At 41.6% G+C, this 22,495-nt stretch overlaps 1 protein-coding gene across 2 annotated transcripts in view; it reads right to left on the minus strand.

Annotated features, from left to right (window-relative positions):
• Positions 1–11,362, minus strand: part of PDGFC (platelet derived growth factor C) — a 134,408-nt gene extending 123,046 nt beyond the window's left edge. The window contains exon 1 of one of the 2 annotated variants that reach the window (XM_075421616.1): positions 10,838–11,362. In XM_075421616.1, the coding sequence (XP_075277731.1) occupies positions 10,838–10,955 (118 nt within the window). In that variant the 5' untranslated portion in view covers positions 10,956–11,362. The remainder of the gene's footprint in view (positions 1–10,837) is intronic. The other variant, XM_075421617.1, reaches the window with a different exon arrangement.
• Positions 11,363–22,495: the final 11,133 nt, after the last annotated feature.

Consider the following 22,495-nt stretch of genomic DNA (forward strand, 5'->3'; position numbering starts at 1 on the left):
TCATCTCAAAAAGAAGGTATAGATCCCATAACAGTAATGGACAGTGTCAGAAACACTACAGGCACATCATCAGTTTCTTTCCCTAATGAAAAAAAATAACCAGGTCCAAATTTTGGTAACAATACAGAAACGTACCATAACTGTTTCATTAGGTATTATTACTACACAGTACCTTCACATGCATCTTGACTAATGAGGCAAATCACACTTCTGCAAGATTCTCACTAAGGGAGGCACATGCTTTAGAAACACATTTATATTTCCACTTAATAACTATACCAAACCATCTTTTCCCCCACAAGTAGCAAGATAATTTTGCAAATCAGGTAGGTATTTAAGTAACAGAGCTCTCTTCACTGGTACACTCATATTACCGAGGTGTGGCACTTTTGAGATGTTAGGTAAGATCAAAGATGAGCTCGACAATCCCTCTTGATATGAAAGTTAATGAGCTCAAAAACTTTCTGCCAGCTCTGTTTGGACTCAGCCTAGGACACCCACTTCCGCACACACATACTACTTCTTGCAGGTACTGAGAAGAGGTATAAATAAAGGTCCCCAATGAAGAAACCAAAAAGATGGCTGATCACAACATCTTATGATGATCTTTATAAAGCATCTTATGAGGATAGGTGAAGATCACTGAAAGACTCTACTGGTGAAGACCCTTAGCGGTAATGATATTGTTCATCACAAATTCAGTCTCCACTTCAGAAGAACTAGCCACAAAGCTGCATTAGCTCTAGAGTTGAGTACTGCATGAATTCCTGTGCCAGCAAATTCTATGAGAAATACAGTGAGTGCTTAGCAGAAATTTTTAGAGTATTTCAAATTTTAGACTCTAGTCTGACTGCAGATATGCAGTGCATCTGGGGGCAGGTTATTTTTGAGTGACACAAAGAAAGGAAAGCAGGCCCAATAAGAATCCTTAGTCGTATTTTAAAAAATAGCATTTAGGTAAGGTCATATATAACAGTTTCATCCCGTTGTCTAGAAATCATGTTTGTTTCGGAGCTTGTTAGCTCTCAATTATTGGGCTTTGCTTCACTTTCAGGTCCACTATAGTTACTCAAGCAACATAAACGTTTGCAGGTGTGGATCTCCCTATGTAACAACAGACACGCTCCCTACGTAACAGACACGCTAAGTAGTAAGACATTGAAGCCAGGAGATATTAAGATAGCCCACCTCCCAAAACTCTATTTTTAAAACACAAATTGCCAATAATATAAATACAAATCTTTTACAATCAACACTGTACGATGCCACATTCATCTGAATCACTTTCTGAAGGACTTCTTCAAATACTGTATAATCAGACACGTATACTTTCCAGGTAACAACTATTATTTTCAAAGGCACAGTATCAAGCATCTAAAAGATGAGTCAACAGCTCATTATTTAGAGCTATATATACAGATAGGTAGCTTCACCTATGTACAATTAATTACAACTAACTCAAAACTTGTGCTGAGTAAAGTTCTTTTCATTCTGAAAGGATCTGCAGCTTTTAATGCATGAAGAGTTATGAAAGGTAGTTCAAGTTGCATTGGTAATAGCAGAGCTGAGTAACCATATCTCACGAGAAGGAAAGCACCCCACAGTAGCTAACACCAATGCCCCTTCCCCAAACTTCAGAAATTTGTGCATACATGAGCTTTCATCTACATTGAAGCACATAAATAACACTGCAGAACATATTTTAACATGAAAAAGCATGAGTTATCCTCTTTTCCATTCTGCTTTTTCAGCACTGTCCAACAAGTGATGAAATGAGTCACCAGGGTCTCGCGAGTTGAGGCGCCGCAGATACAACGTTCAACGCTGCAGTTTGGTCCGACAGAAGTTTCTGTGACCGGCGCAGTTTAGCTTGGATCACAGTCGCTGCTGCTCTGTGCAAACCTATTTATATGAACAGCGCAGAGAGCCAAAACGGTTGCTTTGTAATTAGTTCAGGCATGTTTGAACCCAAAAGGGAAACTTTCAGCTTATCTGCCCCAGGAACGCTACAAAGTTCCACCACGGCTTTACAGAGTAACCGTGCGGATCAAGAAAGGCCCCTCATTCACCCGGGGAAAGATTAAATCACACTACTGAATTGCAGCATGATACATACTATTCAGCTTTACTCTAAACGCACCAAAATTCTTGAAAACACCAGTTCTGAGAATTTGTCATCTATAGCATCAAAGGCATTCTGGCAGAAAAAGAAAGCCTTGTTGAGGGCAAAATTCAGTCAAGATGTCTGTAAAACCTAATCCACACCTTTGAATTTGGACTGAATATCCATCACTTAAACATGTTGTAAATGACCCAATTTGTTTACACGGCCCTGTAGCTTTTTATGACTTTTCCATGAAGAAGTTATTACATCCATTCCTTTTATTTTGTTTTAGAGCATTTGAATGAGCCCCAGAACCACAAGCAAGTGAAACACTCTCTGCAGATGGAAGTGGCCTCATATAACTCACCACTACCGGTGAAATAGTCAGAACAACACTTTCAGTTTGGAAATGCCTACCTTCACACACAGCAAAAGAATTTCCTGTGCCGTATGCCTTTTTCAATGTTTAGCTATTGTATAAAATGAGTACTGGTTTCCTGTCAATCAGAGGAGGAACATGGAGCCCCTAGGACTCGTGCCTCTGATTGTTTTGAACGAGGGTGAAGGCAGTCAGATGGTTACACAGTGAGGTACACCTGGCAGAAAAATAATTTAAAAAAAAAAAAAATTAAACTTCTTAGATATTCTAGTTGCTATCATGCAACGGCTCATCCAATGAAGCTCCCCAAATAACAGTTTAATAAAAGACTGGACAACTGAATTTTGTGGAAAAGACTATAGCTAAAGATAAAAATTAAACCAAGCAATATTACGCATTATTTCACAAATCAGTACCTCTTCCAGAAAAGTTATTTTCCCACTTCACATGCTTTTAAACAAATAATGCTCAGAAAGTGGCATAAAGAGATTGGCAGCTATAGATTGCCATGGAAGACATGCTAAGAGCGTCTCCAAAACCATTTTTTCCAGTGTAAGCTACTCTTCAAATACAACACTCCCTGGTGTTTTACACCTGGACTTTTCCCCCATAGAAAGTTAAAACTTTGCTGATATGTGCCAAACTGAGTAATGGTTTAAAGATGTAGAATATTGAAACTACAAAAAGGGCACCACTCCTTTACCTTTTACTGCCTGAACCTAGTTTGAAGCCCATTTATCAGATTAAAGGACCAATTCCCTAATTACCTGCAGCACCTAACCTCTCCCCCCCACACCTTCCTGCACAATTTATTGCCAATTCATAATAAAAATATTACAGCAGAAGCAATGCAAAAAGGAATTAAGTGTACAGAAAACACAAGCAGCATTGTTTCCTTTTCCCCAAGACATTCTTTGCTTTTTCTGAGACAGACAGACTTAACATTTAAAGAAAAGCCACACAAGGGCGATAAGGGAGTTTAAACCCGGCACTCAAAGTTACCACCAGCTACGCCAGACATCTGCTGAAAGCTTGGAAGACCTCCCTCACTTTCCTTTGGGAGAACTGTAGTATCACAGGGAACGTAAAAGCATAGCTACCCATCTAACACCACCGTTCATCTAGAAAACAAAGAACTAAAAAACTCAGAACAAAGATTTCTGCTTCCAGGCACCGTGCTGGCAAGGTGCGTGGCCAGAGGAAAGCCTTGGCCTCCCTGCCGCCGCCTGGTCCTTCCCCTGGCTTTATTCAGAACCAGTGTGTACCTTGCACTGCACGTAGAGAAATCAGCATAACCGTGACCTAACTGAGCCATGCCTGCAGACTATTTTCATACAGTTAATAATCAATTTTAACAAACTCGAGGAGAAATTTCAGTGTTTTCGGCTTTCAGGGAGTAGATGAACAGAGGTGCTCTTTGCCCTAGAAGAATCTCCTTAAAACGTCTGTGTTTATAACGATACCTTGAATGAATTTACCATAAAGTGCAAGATTAATGAATAATTTATAAGGATGATTAATTCACAGAAAGGCACGTTGACACTGAAGAAAGGTGTTACTGGTTACTCCCTTGCAGTTCTCCCATTCTTACTATGACAAAAGGATGTCACTACATGGTAAATAACCTTTGAACATTTTCTTATTTCATGTGAAAATGCTGCTTCTGCCTGTATTGTGTTGGACTGCAGTACATGGGAGGCTAATTCACACTCCTTTTCCCCAGGCCCAAACACCTGCATATGAAAATAGCAGTGCAAAAAATGGAGGGGAAAAAAAACAAAGTGCAGCAACTCGCACTGTGAACATCTTCACTGCAGAGTTAACCTGCATGGTCTCAAACTAGCCCAGCTTGAATGAGAACAGCCACACACGGAAATAACAATCCAGCAGCTCAAAGAGACTTAACTAAAGAGTTGATGAGTTCTTTGAACACGAGTTGCAGCCAGCTCACCTGACAGTCTAGTCGGCAAAGGTAAAAGCACATTGACACAAGCTGAGAGGTGGCACACACTCACGAAACGTCAGCAGAACCCACAGCGACAAGAAGCTACGAGCCCAGTACAAATGTACAGTCATGCCTATGCAAGGTAAATGTCAAAGTCCAAAATTCTGGGCATGCTTAACAGAGATGGAGTATTTGGAATGGAATTAATTGAACTCAGAAGAAAGACCGCCCTTGCTAACCCTAACACAGAAGGCCTGCAGGAGACCAAGGAATTAGTCGGGCTCTCTGCTTTCATTTATATCAATTTTTTAGTAGTTCTTATACTCTCCGTGCACAAGACTTTCACCATGAGGGTCTAGAGTCCTGCCTTGTCTCACCCTTCCAACCAACTTCTGTAGAAACTGATTAGGTTATGAAAACATGTAGTGGTGCCATTGTATACATGCTTTGTAAGATGGGGTATCTTCACATAAAACAAAACTGCTTAGTACGCTGTAGGATCATGAAATTAAGCACAAGTAACACAATGTAACACTGGGGATATGTTTATAAAAATCGCAGCAGAAGGAAGTTGAGAAGACGACAGACGAACCCTGAGGCTGGGATGTCTACGGATGGAGCCATGAATTAGTTACCTGGCATTGCCATCTTAAAATGGCATCCCACAACTTAACAAAGCCTCCGGAAAACACAAATTTGCATTTTAACTTCACAGTAGCACATTGTGAATTTTCACTCTATCACCTACTTCAATAAAAGCATTTCACATTCAAACACAAGCTGCAGAAGTTTTCCCCAAAAGGGAATGACAGAGCTGAGTAGGTTTTAATGTGCAATTAATTTCTCAGAAACTCCGAAACAACTAAGCACTCATACAGATACCGAAGTGCTACTAAAATAACTGCATTTCTACATATTAGGTCTATTCATTTTCTGTTGTGCAACTTTGAAAAAGTCCCACAGGTTTCTGCTAAAAGACTACCTACATACAGGCCAATGCCCAAGACACTTACACACTGGGAGGTGTATTTTCCGTGACACACACTTTATGACAGAAAAGCAAAGGCATGGCACTCTGGTCAAGCCAAGAGCTTTCTATAAAGTAATTGAAGAAGCTTATTTCCAGCTAAGCGGATTGGGCTTGCACAGCACGTCGTCTTTCTAGGGATCGGGAACTGCCAGCCACAGCAAAAACCAAAAGCAACAACTACCCAACAACAACAAAAACCCCCAAAACCACTCTGCTATAATGCACAACCGCTGCTCGAGGGTGCAAACCAGTACTTTGCTATTAGATGTTGAATATATAATAATTAGTTTCAAAAGGTTTGGATAAAGTTATAAGATACAAGAGACACTATGTGTATGTGAAGACAAAGTTCAACATAAGCCCTTTGGTAGTAGTATAGCTGTGAGTGTCTCAAGGTACGCCCTGTGTTTCTTTTCCGTTATAAAACTCTGTATCTTACTGATAAACAAACTAAAAAACCCCAAATGGCATGACATAAAGCTTTAAAGTCTGATCTGCAAACCCAATATGAACTAGTTATGGCAAAAATAAGATTTTATATGTTTCTCCCTTAAATTCAATTCAAGATATTTAACACAGATACGGGAAGCTGGAATGTCTACGTATTTGGGACACACAGCAAATGCTCTGTGCTTTTAAAACCTTTATTTATACCTAACAGAAGAAACTGAGAGAAGCAGCAGGACTAAGGAGAAGTCCCAAGCAGTACTCTGGTGAATAGCAGACAACACACCAGAAGTCAACTACAAAAGCAAAGACCAGTTTTTAAAACTTTCATCCACTGCAGTTTATTGTGGTGTTGAAGAACTTCTCTAATTTGCCACAATCTTTTGCTTAAAGTCAAAAGAGGATGTGGTGCAATTCTCCACTCTCCAGGAAAAGTGCTTTAAAACGTTTCAAAACAAGTTTTGGATAAGCAAAAATAGATTAAACTTGAGAAAAATTGCATCACTGTCAAGTTTCTGTTTAGATGACACGTGCTCATATTTCATACTTTCTCATCTTCTCAAAATGAAGACAATTTCTGCCACCAGCAGCAGTCAACTGACCATACTGGCACTCATCAATTCAACAAGGGTCTGCAGAGGTGGTGCCAGTTCCCACTGCTTTGAAGTATTTTGGTTTATAAGAGGTAATTTTGCAGTCAAATGACTGCACTCCAGCAAAAGCACTGACATTCCCCTCCGCGAGGATTCGATGTGCTGCATCACTTGGACATCCGCACCTTCCTTCAGGTGTCCAGCCCGAGTTAAACGAACTTCATCAGAAACTCTGAGCGGTGATGCTGTCCCCATCCCCGAATAAGCTGGAAGCTCGCTTTGGAGATAGACGAACCGGGGAATCCTCTGGGTGGTTGTGAGGAGGCACGTGAGGCCACGCACACACCGAGGTGATGAGAGAAGTTCCCTCTGGCGCTTCAGCTACTCACTCAGTTCCAGCTGCATCCACCAACTTTTCCCAAGGATGGCCTGAGATACGCGAGCCTCAGACTCCAGCTCAAGGGCTCCTGTCTGGGTTTTGTGTGGGTTTTTTCCTCAAGTGTTTCAGAAGATTTAAGAAATACATTATGAAGTGATCCACTAGTGAAACTTATTCTTAGGAGTTTCTATTCATGTGGTGGAAGAAAAAAAAACAAACAACCAACTTAAAAGAAATTAAGATCTATCAAAAGATACATCATCATCGGTACATGACCTGTGCTGCAGGGCATTTTGGTTTTGTAAGATTTACTTCAGCAACTCCACTTATTGCTGTTCATTCATACTTGAAACTGACTGCAGGAAAATTAATATTTCTAACTAGTTGGTCCTGGTGAGTTGCTAATTGACCTCAGTTTCTTGGTCTTCTGAAGTCATTCATTACTACATTTTAAATATAAATGCCACATAAGCTATACACTTCATTGCTTATGGCACCCAATAGTGGTTTTTACATTATTTTCTATAAAGACATCCTCATGCTTCTCATAGAAATTCTAACAGCTGATAGCTTAGCAAAATTACTTTAAACATTTATCACTTCTTGTCCTAAGACAGCCAAAAAAACAGAACTTAGATTCTCCCGCCATCTCCTGCTGTAATCAGATCTAGATTAAACTAATACCACATAAGCAGGTGCACTCAGACCACCAGCATTAAGTCATTAGAATTGAATCATTCACACTACTCAATCCATCAATGGCTCCCTCAGACACTGCTGAAACAGGATGAAGATAGTACATAAAAATACCATTCAAAAGTAGATGGAAGAGTAGCAAGAACTGTAACAGAAAGAAGGAATAAGTAAACCAGCCAAGTAATCAAATTCAATACGGAAGAGATTGGCTTTGTTCCTCAAAAGAGAGTGAATGATCAATTTTTCTTGACTCTACTTCAACGTGGCAAAATGGTAATATATACACCAGACAGCATTAAGAGAACTGATAAAGACACCTAAGTATGAAAAAACCCTTCAAAGCATAATCTCTTTTTCAACAGGACAAAGAATCATGGAAATGAAATCCATCCAGATAAACGGGAGCCATCACAACGCGCACCATTCACTGCTACTTCAGTTTCCAGAAAATTGTTGCATAAACTTCTTTGATCCTCCAGATGAGTATTTACTCACTTGGATTACAAATAAAACATTACAGATAAATATGAATTTTTCAAGGAAATCACATGAAACCCCTTACTGTCAAGCAGAGTTTACAAATAAAACGTGTTGTTAAAGAAAATCTTATTACAACAGTGGGCCAATAAAAACAAGAAGGTAGTTTTAAGTGGTTTCAAATGGAGCTACACTGGCCCCACAACAACCATCATACTGAATTCCTAGGAGGCAGCAGCAAAATACTGTGTTCTAAGAATAGCTAATTTACAGTTACAAAGAAATATTTACGCTAGGAAATCTCAAAATGACACTCACTATGCAGCAGAGACAAGAGAATTCCTTATGTCTGCATTTAGTAAATAAATCGAGTCAAATTGTAATTTTGAAGTTAAAAATCATTTAGCTAACAAATAAATAAAAAACAGCCATGAAAAAATAAATCGTTAAGCACATGCTTACCCTTTTGTAACACAAGTAGTCCCACCGATTAAATAACTGGTCATAGACATCTTCAGCATCACCCTGAAGCAATAGCTACAGCACCCACGTGTGCTGCTGAGTAACACTGTGATCCATTCTACTGCAAAACTTCTTGGCCATTTAGCAGTTTTACAACAGAGGACAGAATTTTTATTTGTAGACTGCGTGAGTGAAAAAGCTCCCTCTCTTCTGACCAAAGATTATTTGGCATGTGAACAGCAATATCTCATTCTCATACTCCAGGGAGTTTTAACCTGCCTCTAGCTAAAAGCTATACAATCTTTAGATTGCAGCAGAGTGTAAAAATCACCCTAATTAAATCAAGTAAGAACTGGTTTGACCAGTGTTACTGATCCCCCAAATAATTAAAATCAGTTAGGAAAAGTCAGGAGTTGGCACTTAGCTGTACCTAAACTTGTGCTAATTTTTAAAGTAAATTTTGCAGCTGAACAACTAGAAATCAAACTTCAAGTAAGCTACAAGAAGAACCTGGACTGTTTTAAGTACAAACTACCACAGAATATTGTTTCAGGGCACTTTTTTTAAAAAGAAGATTATCCTGGCCTTCTATCTGTTGTTAAGACGCATCAAGTGTATCTTAGAGCATGCGAAACTGCACTGCAAACCAGTTGAAGCCTGATCTAAGGCAGTTGCATTTCTGATATACGCGAACAGAATCTAGTTTGTGTTGTCACGTATACTTACACCTATTACACCAGGTTTGCTTCTATGCCGCGTGCTCTACCTTTCACCTTTTATCGCTGTGCTCCCACTGTCGGACCCCGGCAGCCCTTTGGGCCCCAGCTGCGTTACCCTGTAACAAACCTCTCGGGGCAGACTGACAGCGCAACAGGTTTCTTTCCACTCCTGACAAAATTAAAGCAAAGCAACGGTGATGTGTGTCGACATGCTTCACACGCCCACCACCCAAATTTAACAGCAGGCAGCGTAACAGCACGAGACTCTAGTGCGTTAGCGCCAAGTCCATTTTGTCACAAACTGGTGCCCCAAAGCCTCGGAATGCCAGGTAAGCGGGGAAGGGGTAGAAAGCGAGTGCTTTCTTTCCTCGCACAGAGCAGATAATTTCCTGTACTGTGCACACGTCTCGTTGGTTTCCTGTCAGAATAGCCGGATCTCTGAGCCTTTTGATCGCTTTCCTCTGGCCCTTCACAGTGGCTCTGATTAGAGATTGATCCCTGTGCTGCTCTTTGATCAGCAGCTCCGGCAGCCCGCAGGTGCCATATATCATCACATTAGCAGGCCACAGCATTATTAATCTCCCCCTGCTAAATTCACTAGCACGCTGCACGTTCTGCCTATGCACAGAGTGCTTCTGGAGGTCCCTGAAACTTTGCTTTCTATTAAAAGCTATGACGTTGAATACTTTTATCTTGGGAGTCCCAAGTTCAAAGTTGAGAGAATTGAATTAGCCTCGAATCTGCGCTTCTGCTTTATTTCAGTACAGTTCAGAGAGTCTTGAGAGCTCCCAGCTTGGCCTTTTGTGCTGGTTTGTGCCCAGGGAAAAAGCTTGTTTCAGCTGGCGTGCAAAGTACTAAATTTCTCACCAGACACATTCCCCCCCCCCGTACGTTAAGCACCAGGGTTTCCACGACTGTCTGCTAACAGCCTCAACTTTAGATATTCTATGCTAAGGTGGTTTCATGCGGCATATAACGTTTCCGCCTGCAAAATATTCTTTAAAATGACTTCATAATAGCAGATCAAGAGGAAAGGCGCCTAAAAATCTGAATAATGTAAATCAGATGGAGTTCAGAGGCTAAGCAAATTACACACCCCGGAGCTGCCCTCGCCGTATGAAAGGAGCCTTTCTCCGGCTCCGCGCAGCCCCAGCCCGAGGGAACTCGCATCTGAGGGTTTTCTAAACATTTCAGGTACACTTGAAAGTTGAAAGTAACTCTCATTTCCTACGAGGGATTAGCTCGTTTCCAGCCTGCACAGAACACCGCTCACTCACGCACGGGCACCCAAACCACCCCCCCTCCCCCGGGAGCCCAGCGTTCGGGGTGCGAAGGTGCGCCGGCCGCTGCTTGGGAGGGGGGCGACGGACGGGGGACATTTTGCCCCTCCGGCCGCGGAGGAGGGAGCCTCCGAGCCGGCGCTGGGCTCCCTGCCGCCCGCTGCCCTCCTCCTCCTCCTCCCCGCGGCGCTCCCCGCAACGCGGCGGGCGAGCACCGGCCCGGCCCCGGGGCTTCCCCCGCCCGCGGCCGGCAGAGAGCTCCGCGCCGGCCGGTCGCCCGCCCTGCCCCTGCCCCGGGCCGCGCCGGAGCCGCCGCCTCCCCTTACCGTTCTGCTCCTTGGCGCCGGAGAAGGCGAACTTGCTGCTGAGGTCGGACTCGGCGGCGGCCCCCTGCCTCCGGCCGGCCAGGGCAGATGTCAGCAGGAGCAGCCCGAGGAGGAGCATTGGGCCGGCGGGGCGAGGGGCTGCGGCACGGCAGGCACTGGCGGCGCGGCGCCGAGGCCCGGGCGTCTCTCAGCAGCGCCCGGCGCGGGCTGCGCCGCTGGGGAGAAGGCAGCACTGAGCCCGCTCTGGCGGCAGAGAAGCGCAGGGTAGTTTCCACATAATCCCATCCAAAACTTTTTCCTAGAGCCCTTTTTCTGCGTCTCCAGGTTTTGTTTTTCTTCGGGTGGTTTGGTTTCTTTTTTTTTTTTCCTCCTCCTCTTAAAAAAAAAAAAAGATCAAAGCAAAATCTGGACCCAGACCAGCTTCCCAAGGACTAAACAATCCGGGGCTGGTGAGGGCGAGGGGCCGCTGCTGCCGCGGGGGAGCGCGCACCTGTCAGCCGGCAGCGAGCGGCGGGGCGGGCCGGGAGGGAGGGAGGGAGGGAGGGGAGGGAGGCCGGCGGGCGGACCGCGCTCCCACAGAAACACCTTCCTCGCCCTCCCCTCAGCGGCCGCGCCGCCGAACGCGGGACGAGGCCTCCCGCTGTTCCCTCACGGCCGAAGGGCGGCACCTGGCGCGGCGGGGCGGCTTCAAATGGCGACGCAACAGGTGCTGGGGTGGCAGGCCGCGCCCCGCCGCCCCAGCCCAGGGCCCGATTTCTGGCTCCGGAGATTAGGGTGAGGCGTCGCGCCGACCGACCGGTGTTTGTTTACCGGGTGGTTGTTACGGTAATTGGGTTCGTGCTTGAAAACTTGGCGCTTTAGTTAAACGCTTGGTCGGAAAGCGTGGCCTTGATGGTGGGGAGTACAACAGGGAGAGGAGACCCTGGGTGAGGACTAAAAGGGCCAGTTTTATTCAGCACCCGTCAAGATGATGCCGTGGTTCAAACTTCTCTGCTAGAGCTGGCATTTCTAGTTTGCTTGGAAGAAGGTTTGAACCGTGACTACATGCTGGGTCTGGGTAACAAGACCGAATGCTAACTAAATACCGGGAGGGCCAAAGAAACAGCGGGAAGGAGAAATCTTTTTTCCTCTTGACTGAGAAGTTTTGCAAGAGTTTTTCAATGGTGACTTCAGCCCCCATAGCTCTGGGGTGGTGTTGGGGGCGGATGTGAAGACCTGCGTAGCCGTGGTCTCACTGTCTGTGCAAGGCCCATGAGAGAAACCGAGTCTGTACGACTGGAGCGTTGAGCACATGCTGTTTAAATTTCTCATCCTTTGGCCCAGCTCTTTCCATTGTATAACCGAGCTGTTTCTTCACCTCAGCCGAAGTAACCCTTGAGACAGTGATAAACATCCTCTCTCTTCCTAATAAGTGACATATTCCTAGTAGCAACTGAAAGCTCTCCAGCCAAAGCTGGGCTGCCTTCCGAAACGCAGACTTCGAGCACGCTGTAAATAGCAACCCTCTTCCCTTACAGAGTGCAGAGAAAGGCACAAAGTAGACTATGTAGCCACTTTTATTCTTGTTACCGTTATTAATTGTTATTGTTTGGGTTTCACTGTTGTTATTTTAAAAAGAAAATAAAAACAACATGTACTGCTTTCCAGGTCTTCTACCTTGGTGACTACAAGCAGTGAGGCTTTTTAATCCAATAAATGATGTATTGCCCTGTAACTTAACCTTCATTGCCTGTGGATTTTGTGGGATTCTTTGTATTTTGGAGAATATGATGACAAGTTCCTCCTGAAAAACATGGACCTAATGTCTCACACTGTGCATGTGAAAAGTGAAGCATCCGACGTCTCCCATAGCTTTGAAAATCTTGGCTGCATCAGACCAGTGTTTCCTCTGGCGTCCTGGCTCTGACTTCTCAAAGGAAAATGCAAGAACCCGCATAGTGGATGAATATGGAATAACACTGCCTGAGGAGGAAGATTTCACTCTAAACCTCCTGTGGTTAAAGATCAGGGGATATTTTTGATCATTAAGGCTCTACTTCTTTTCAGAAATGCTTTTGTTGTTAATCCCATTCAAACTATTGTGTGTGGTAATCCCTAGCCTGATAAATGTCCAGTCTCCTCTCAAATTCATGCTACGCGTTTATCATCAGCTAACTATGTTTATCTTTAATGTCATTGCTCTCCAGTTGCATCAGGTATATGTATGTGTTTGAATTATGAACATGGATAAATATAAATGATTTAACTTCTCTTCCCTGTTCATTTTCTGTGTGATAGCCCTATCATATTCTTTCCCAACTAGACATTTTTACTACATTTTTTACCTGAGCATCTCCATACCTCTAAGCTTTGCAGAGTTCAGTCTGGTTTTGCTATGTTTTATTTAGAGTAGGACAACCAGAACACGAGTGAAGGCCTAGTCTTAACATATACAACACAGATAAAACATTTTATTGTTATATACTATTTCTTATGCGTGCCTTTGTCTTTTCATTGGATCTACTCACGCAATGATCCACAGAAGTACTGACACTAAAAAAAAAATATTCTGAATGGTTAGATAATTACATCAAGCTAATGTAGTTTGGATCATTCACGCCAGTGCATATCGCGTTGCCAGTACTGAGTTTCCCTTGGGACCACAACGCCAATGCATCTCAGAGTTCTGGTGACTCCCAAAACAGATTTCTCTGGATGTCATTAAGACTTCTCTGTATTTTGCTACCACAATGTTCTCATTCTTTTCTGTATCCATAACAAATATTTTAAACTAGCTTTGTATTCCTTACTTTTCTCCATGCTGAGGACTGCACTTCAGTCTTTTGTATCAGTCACCATGACACATCTCATCTCACAACGACTTAGTTTACCCTATGTAGTCTTTTTGAAGGTGAGTCAAAGACTCTTTTCCCCAAAGGTTTTGTAATATTGTCTATAAAGCTATGCATCAAGTGTTCTTGAATTTAAATATTGCTACAGACATTTCTCCATTAATTGCCATCTTCAAATAATTTGAGATGCAAACTTTGCTCTGTAGAATAGCCACGCTGATTTGACACATTTTCAGATTGTTTCATGACTCTGTTTTTTTCGTCATCCTCATTTAGAACTTTCTGAAGCGGTTTTTACTGTACTTGAATAAAATTTGAATTATCTGGATTATCCCACAGGAGTTTATCTTGCAGCAGTTCCAGAAATGAAGTTATTGAGACCTAGCCACCAGAGAAGGCAATGGAAATTTGGCCTGTTAAGACTCCAGAGACTTACTGTGACAGTGTACATCCTTTGTACTCCTAAACTATAAATATCCTTGCAATGAAAAGGCTTTCTCTGTGATGACTATTGACTTAAAGAGTTATCATTAAAATGTGCATTCATCACACAGTCTTCACAAACTCCACTTACATCAACAAAAGAAATTCCCCACACCAGAGTCAAAATAACACCATCAGAGCACCGAGAGCGGTGGATGATTTACACACACTCCACGCCTTCTCGCTTCGCCACTTTACAACAACAAAGACGCCCCAGAGTTACTTGTGGAAGTGGGCTGGAACTGGCAAGGCGCAGAGGTGTTCACAGACTGCCCTTCACAATTTAAACTGATACCAAGAGATCTCAACTGACTTTGGACGTCTCTAGATATCCCAAGCAAGTTCTGCAAGGAAGCATACTACTTCCTTTTCCTATATGCCGTCTTCAGAAAGGCTTCTTCCCCCCGTTGTAAGGTATGCAACGAGATAAGCATTTATCTCCTGAGGAGGAATAGGGTGAGAAATACAATATTTTGCAGGAAAATAGGAAAAGGCTGAGATATAAACCCATTTTTAGGCATGATGTACAACCAAAGGGAAATGCTTCTGGACACATGTAGCTCCACAAACACGATTGCTTCTATAAAATTCATGTCTCACAAGAGTTAGAGGTAGGCATTTACGTAACTTTGCAAGATTAGGACACACTTAGGAAAAGAAGATTGATTCTCTTGTTTCCCCATGGCTTGTTTCACTTCCTATGGGGGAAAAAAAAAGGAACTAAATCATAGAATGGTTTGGGTTGGAAGGGACCTTAAAGACCATCTAGTTCCAACCCCCCTGCCATGGGCAGGGACACCTTCCACTAGACCAGATTGCTCAAAGCCCCATCCAACCTGGCCTTGAACACTTCCAGGGAGGGGGCATCCACAGCTTCTCTGGGCAACCTCACAGTAAAGAATTTCTTCTGGATATCTAGTGTAAATCTACCCTTTTTCAGTTTAAAGCCATTACCCCTTGTCCTATCACTACATGCCCTTGTAAAAAGTGCTTCTCCATCTTTCTTGTAGGCTTCCTTCAGGTACTGACAGGCTGCTGTGAGGTCTCCCCGGAGCCTTCTCTTTCCCAGGCTGAACAGCCCTTGCTCTCTCAGCCTTTCCTCACAGGAGCGGTGCTCCAGCCCTCTGATCATTTTTGTGGCCCTCCTCTCGACCTGCTCCAACGGGTCCATGTCTTTGGATGCTAGTATAACAGAGCTGAGGTTGACATGCTTATGTTCACCTCACGGAGTTACTTTTAATTGTGCAAAGAAAACCTAAACAGTTATTAAATGTTATGTTTGTGCAAAATCTTTTATGGATGAGTGATAAATATGAAAACAGAAATTGCAGTAGAAACACTAATTGTCTTTTAGAAAAACAACAATATTATATTCCACTCTCATGGTCACTGAGCAATAGAAAACGAGGCATTTGTACAGATAAACATGACTCTTGTAATCTTACTAATGTGACGTGAAAAGTCTGCATATGGAATTGAGCAGAAAATCATTCCTACATTAGAAAGTACTCCGGTAAATGAGCTAAATTTTGGAATTTCAGCCTTGTTGTCCATTCCTACTGAATCTGTAAACAAGTTGAAAATTTGTGGTCCTCTTTCTGTGTTACCTTCAAAAATGTAATGAAGAAAAAGAGTGAATTCCAAAGAGGCTTCAATTATGTTGATGCTTTATACAGTGTGGACTGCTCAGACACAACCAGACAAGAAGGAGCTCCGAACGTATTGTGGTCACTTGAATCACAACTCTGAATAAAGTGCCATTTCTATTTTGCAAATCCTAAACTGAGACTTGGGACTTGTAAATACACCTAAAGATAAGCACTTGAACACAGACATCTAAGCATATTGATGTTCTGTTCTCAACATTGCATAGCTTAAACTATGGTTTTTCAAATTGACTCAAACATTTGAGAAGCAAAGTCCTTATTGTACTTTTGCGTGATTTCCACTTGCAAGCATTGCTTTAGAGCATTCATATTTAGTAAGTCTGATGATTTTATCAGCTGCGTGCAGGTACATAGTCCAAGCTGCATGCCAGTGGAACTTTGCTGTAGGTAGGCTGTAGGAGCTCCGTCAGGAGACAAGGAAGGAGGCCCACTAGAGGTCTCCCAAACTATTTGGAACAATGCTACCCACTGCTGGCAGCTGGTAGCTCATTTGGGTCTTGGTGGGCTTCCAAAGTCAACGGGTAAAAAGCGAAACGTGGCTACGTCACTTAGGCCCTCAGTACATTTGCTGAACTTAAGCGTGGTCTACACTGAGGCCTGAAAAGGCAGCAGTCACCACTGCTGAAGTTGGCATTTTCTCATGGGGTACACAGGAGTGTTCTGGGTATGGGGGTACTCTCTCAGTTCACTTTCTTCTGCATGCTTCCAGAGCAGAATGCTTCTGTGACCTCTAGGACTTACACCCCGATTCAGATGCCCCTCAGTATTCAAACGCCTTGTGCTTCTAAGAGCACACTTAAGTAGGTACATGAAGGACTGTGCCCAGAGGACAGGCTTGCTCAGGTACACATGAATGTTTGCTTACTTATGACTATGTGTGCAATGACTTTGCTTACATCAGGAGCCAGATAAGGTTTCTGGCTGCTTTTTAATCAGATTACAGCAATTATTGATCAATAATGTCTTAGGTTCTATCAGCAGGCATGAAATCCTGTCATGATCACAACCGAAGATTGCATAAGATGTCTCTGTGTCAGCTCTAAATACCTATTGAATTCCGAATAACTGTTGGATTTGGTCTTCCTGCCTGTCTCCCTTTGACTGAGCAGCGCAAGATACAGGTTTGCATTCAGAATACAAATTTTGGTTAGTATTTCCAAGTATTACTAACTACTGCTACTCCAAAAAACAGTATGTGTCACATAGTTTTAAAGTTAGATAGTTGTATCCAGATTCAATAAACTTAAGGGTAAACTGTATTATTCAAAATCCATAGATATGAACAGATTATTTCATACACTGGTAAAAAACACTTATAACATTGAAGATTTTTACTTTCATTTTCATACTGAAATATTTCTAAGCCCTTTGTATATGAATATTCTAATGGCTTTGAAACTGCTTTTCAGAGAAATGAAGCTCTTCTGAAGGTATTTATGGGACAGCAGTGTAATTTCACTACCAATATTTGCAACGTACCTAGCAGTTACCAGTCTGAATGCAGACTGTCCATAAAATACAGATACTGAGATCAGTCACATGAGCTATTCAGGTAGAAATTTTACATTTACTGGGTCTGGAGTAGAAAAATAATATTTATTGATTTAGTTTGATGTCATAGGTACATTACATTTACAAAAGGATATTACTGATACTAAGAGCTTCATCTCATGACTATTTTTAATTGAACTAGATTCTTTATATACCTGTGGCACTTCAGCTTTAGCCTTCTGGTACCCCAGTCCACACAGAGTAGGAATAACGCTGAGACAATTATGTAGCTATGAGCCTTCACTGAAGTTCAAATTCAGCAAAAGAGAGCAGGAATCATATCGACAGCGTCAGCCTCCGAAGAACATTGTCTTCAGGCTAAACTGAGACTACAGTTTCATTGGTTAATGAAATCCATCTAAGAGACATTGCAAGCAAGTCCAAAGGTTAGAGGAACGTCAGAACACCAACAGGAGTAGAGGAGCAATCGGGAACTGAAGAGCAGACACAACCACCTAGGAATGATGAGGCACAGGAGCAAATGTTCTTCTGCTGGGTATGAAGTATCTGTCCTCCCCAACCCTGACTGACCACATTACATTTCCTCTGATTTGTCCTTGTTCTGTCTCTTCCCGAGTCTTCCTCTCTTTCACCTCTTCCCTTTCACCCTTCCTAATTAATTAGTTACCACTTCTACTGCACTTAATTATTTAATTAAAGTCTTGGCCTCCTACACTTATCTCTCAACGCTGGATTTAAGTACTAGCTTTACTAATCCATCTCCTTTCTTTCATAACTGGTCCTCTGTTACTCCCTAGCACTCAGATTTGTCTCCTCTTTGTACTGTGCCCTGTCATTTCCCACCAGTCTACAACCCAGATTTGTTTACCATGGCAAATCTTTTTTCTCATGATCATCTCACAGAATGAAACTTTCTCACAACTTTACTCAGGCTTTCGTTGTGCTGAGTAGTTTGACATAGACTAGAAGATTGAATCAGTGGAGTGAAATGGTTGTTGCTACAAACCCAGCATCCACACTATGGATGTGTTGCAGGAGATCTTTCAGTATACTTCCATAAAAAAAGTGCATATTCTCCAATATTCTTAAATTTGATTAATTTATGTAAAAAGAAAGCAGCAGACACATGTTCAACAAAATAGTTAATATGACTTTCTAAAACCTGGACTCGGTAGAAACTTGAAAAAAAGCTTTAACATGGGGGGACATAGAAAATCGAAAACACTGACTTTCTCATCAGCTGTCTCAGTCACAGAACTATCTGAATTATTTTGGCAGAAATAAGGTTCAGGACGGAACATGGAGGCTTTCATCCCATGTGTTTTTCCAAACTCAGAAATAGGAAAAGTCTTCTAAAATATCAGGTCAGCTTAGTAGATGGCGACAGTTCTAATATTTTTGTAGTTCTTAGATCTCATTTAGTCCCTTCATTCATTAATGTATCAAAAGCAGGTGTAGATTCTGCAGGAATTTTTTAATGACAAAAAATGCTATTGCCAAGGGCTTAGGAGCTCCATTCTACCTAATTCCTGCTACCTCTTCCCACATAAATATAGGTAGAATTTCTGCAGATTATAAATAGATTGGAATAATCTGAGATATTAAAGAGCAGTTAAATTTTTACTTAGATATTCACTGGCTACACTGCATAAAAACATAGACAAAAGCCTACTTTAGTAGTAATATTTCAAATCATACATTAGTTTTTGTATCTGGAAATCCAGGTAACGCTGCAGAAAACTTAAAACTTAAGGGAATCAAGGACTGCCAGTTGGACGAGAGTATAAAGAATGTACAAATGATACATTATTCATACCAGTAAATTCTCTTTGTTATTTCCTTGCCAATCCACTGAATGGAAATATACTACAAAGGAAAATAATTTTAAAGCTTTTTCCACTAATTCTTCAAAGCTGTTCCACTATTAATCACTGGAGTTCACGTCATCCGGTTATGAATGCACAATATTCCAGAGTATTGCCAACATTTTTCTGTATTGATCAAATACTGGCGTCAAATCACAGTATCTCATTCCCACAGCACTGTGAAAAAATAAGGACTTCAGCTTCACTACCATCTGGATCACAGATCGTCTCATAAAATATGTTCAGGTTGACAGTAGGTTTTTGAAGTACTTATTTCATATTGTGTTTCTGATACTGTTATATGTTGTGCCCTGTCACAATCCATTTTGAAAAAAATACCACTCCATTGCAGTTCAAATTTATAAAAAATATTGTTTTCTCCTTAAAAAATAATCTATGTCTAGTTAAGTATATTAGAGTGGATTTGTAGACAGAAACAGTGATATTGTCATTCCCTAGTGCTTGCTGACCATGCTGGTTAGTGTCGATAGCCTGCAATTTAACCAGCAGCTGAAGATGCTGAAGTTGTCAGCATCTTTTTGGGTAGAACTCAGCACCTCACAAGATTAGGCTCCCATTCAGAAAGCTTGTCAGCAATGCCCAGAATGAATTGTGTGAATAGGGGTGGACCTGAGGAAGCCCTTAATCAGTCCAAAATATGAATAGTATTACAAGGACATATTTCAAAAGTATAAAGCAGTGTTGAGATGATAGCTCTTAAACTACACAAAGGGTGCCAATCTAAATGGATTTTCAGGATCAGATTCCTAATCCTGCCCACTATGCTATTGGATGAGAACCTAAAAACTCTTCTGCACGAGGAGTCCTATCACACACGTAGAACGAGTAAGCCTGGTCATGCTTAAATACAGCAAGTATGACTTGATCCTCTGTAAGTCAGAACATTTCTGCTCAATCCTGTGAACCACTGAACTAAGTAATGTTAATTCCATTACAGTCATTAAAAAATCACAAACAAAGCTAAGAGAGATTGCTCAGTCCTTCATGTAATCAGAAATTAATGGGAAAGATAGTTCAAGAGTGGGTTCTCTGCACTCATTTCAACTGTCCTGGCTACACCCTAATGAATGGATTTTGATATTTTTGATGAACGAAATCATGAAAGCTCCATTTTCAGTGCCACACCTGGTCATGACCAACTAAGTCATACTAAAGTGGAAAGGTCATTCTGAGAGCTGGGTAAAGCTACAAAAGCTGAGTTACTGCCTTTTTTGTTGTCCTGTTTGTGTTCCGGACTCACACGTTTCTATTCTTTTTCATCCATCTTCTTATTAACTGCATGTTTGTGTGCTCATTGCCACCTACAAAAAAAAGAAAATAAGCTTACTTGTTATGTTTCGTATATTTCAAGAAGAAATGTTTTGTGTGTGGTAAGTTTTAATAAGCGATTATAGTAATAGGTTTTCCATCAGTGTCTTATATCTTATGAAAGCAGTAGGAATTTTACTTTGGTAAAGACAGCAGAGGTCAGCCGTTAGACTATCTATCCATTTTATCACAATGTAAATGCTGTAGTTCGACAGAATTCTGCTGATGGAAATAGAAATTGGTGCTGGCTTTGCAGTAGAGACTAATTATTATTTCAAACCTCTTCTCGATCTCTTCCACCAGTTTTACAGATACGCATCATATTTATTCTTCCAGCACTATTAGACCCTCATATTTGTGGGAGAGCTGTTTGTGAGGGCAATTCAATCAAATTGGGACTACTCTAGCCACTGAAAGAAGATCGTTCAGTCACCATGCTCTTTCTTCCTGCAAACCATGGGCAGTCACAAAACCTTGTACTACAAGTACCCAGTTATTGTAAATGTACTTTTAACATCTGCAATTTTAGTTGAGACTAATATATGGCTTTAAGTAACTTAGAGGGATTAATGCTAATTGAATAGATCAGAAAAATCTTATTGCACAGACTAACTCGAAACTGCTAATGCAGTTATCAGACTGAAGTCAGATTTGTCGCATCAGTTAATTCTTATGTGACTGTTATGGTATTTAGAATAGCTGCTTCATGTAGAAACAGTGGAAAATTCTAAATGCTTTTTGAAAACCGTTCCATTTCTTTTTCCAAGATTGTTAGCTTTGATTTGTAGCTTTTTATCTAATACTTGGTGATTTTTTTTTTGCAGGACAAAGTGCATTAATAGCTTAGGGCAGTATTATGAGTTATTTTAGGTAAATCTGCTCATAGAACAATGTTTACAGCTGCTAAATAATATCATTCTGGTTTTCAAGGTTAGTAAATCAGGTTCTAACTTGTAATGACACCATACAAAGAAAATAAGCAATATAATATACTATATAATATGTAGGAATTTAATAAGCTTGAGAATCTGTCAAGTATTCAGTGTATAAAATAAACATTCACGCCTCCTTTTGCAGATGTGAACTTGTTCATTTTAACATAAAGCAGGTTGCAACATCCAGCAGGAAAAAAGAAAAAACAAAAAAACCTTCCAGCAACACATTCCCTTTTCTGTAGTCACTCATCTCTCATACCTGGCATATCAGGGACAGAAAGTGAAGTGAGTGAAGTGTAAGAACCACCAAGTGACATCTGACATATATTCACTCAGAACTGCTGAAACAGCTGCAAAAATGAAAGCATAATGGAAAAATTCACTACAGAGAAATCACTATGGGGATTAACAAAGAGCTAACCGATTTGCATGCAAAGTTGTGCTAGCATGGCCGTGCTTCTTTTAGGATGTCAGCTTGTGTGTCCTTGCAGTGCCGCATTCTGCTTTCAGGAGGTATCAGTCCTCCCAGATACCTTGAATTTTTTCATCTGGTCCAGGTCAACTTAAATCCAGCCTAATCGCCTGCCTCCCTGCAATGGGTTCCTCCTATCCTTGGTCTGAAAGTGACGATGACAGCACCATTGTGGGGCAGTCCGCAGTCCCACATGGTACATGGCAGCCCTGGTTGGGGAGCGAACAGCTTATTTGGAACAAACTTCATCAACATGGGATTTTGAAGCATTGTGCTAAGATATTATCTAAAATTCTAGGAACGATAGAATTGGGTCAGCCCAGTACTTTGCTTGAGATGGAAACCATTCATCCACTGAGACGGTTCATCAGGGAAGACTGTTTTTCTCTTAGGGCTGTGCCTCTTAGTCTGTATAGCTGACTTGTTTGGCTCTAGTTTAGGCTTCCCTTCACGGTGCTCTGTTAACAGAATTTTAGAGTCATACATTTCACAGAATCACAGAACCACAGAATGTTAGGGATTGGAAGGGACCTCTGTGGGCCATCTAGTCCAACCCCCCTGCCG

The sequence above is a fragment of the Opisthocomus hoazin genome, chromosome 5 (genome assembly GCF_030867145.1).
Source record: "Opisthocomus hoazin isolate bOpiHoa1 chromosome 5, bOpiHoa1.hap1, whole genome shotgun sequence".
NCBI lineage: Eukaryota > Metazoa > Chordata > Aves > Opisthocomiformes > Opisthocomidae > Opisthocomus > Opisthocomus hoazin.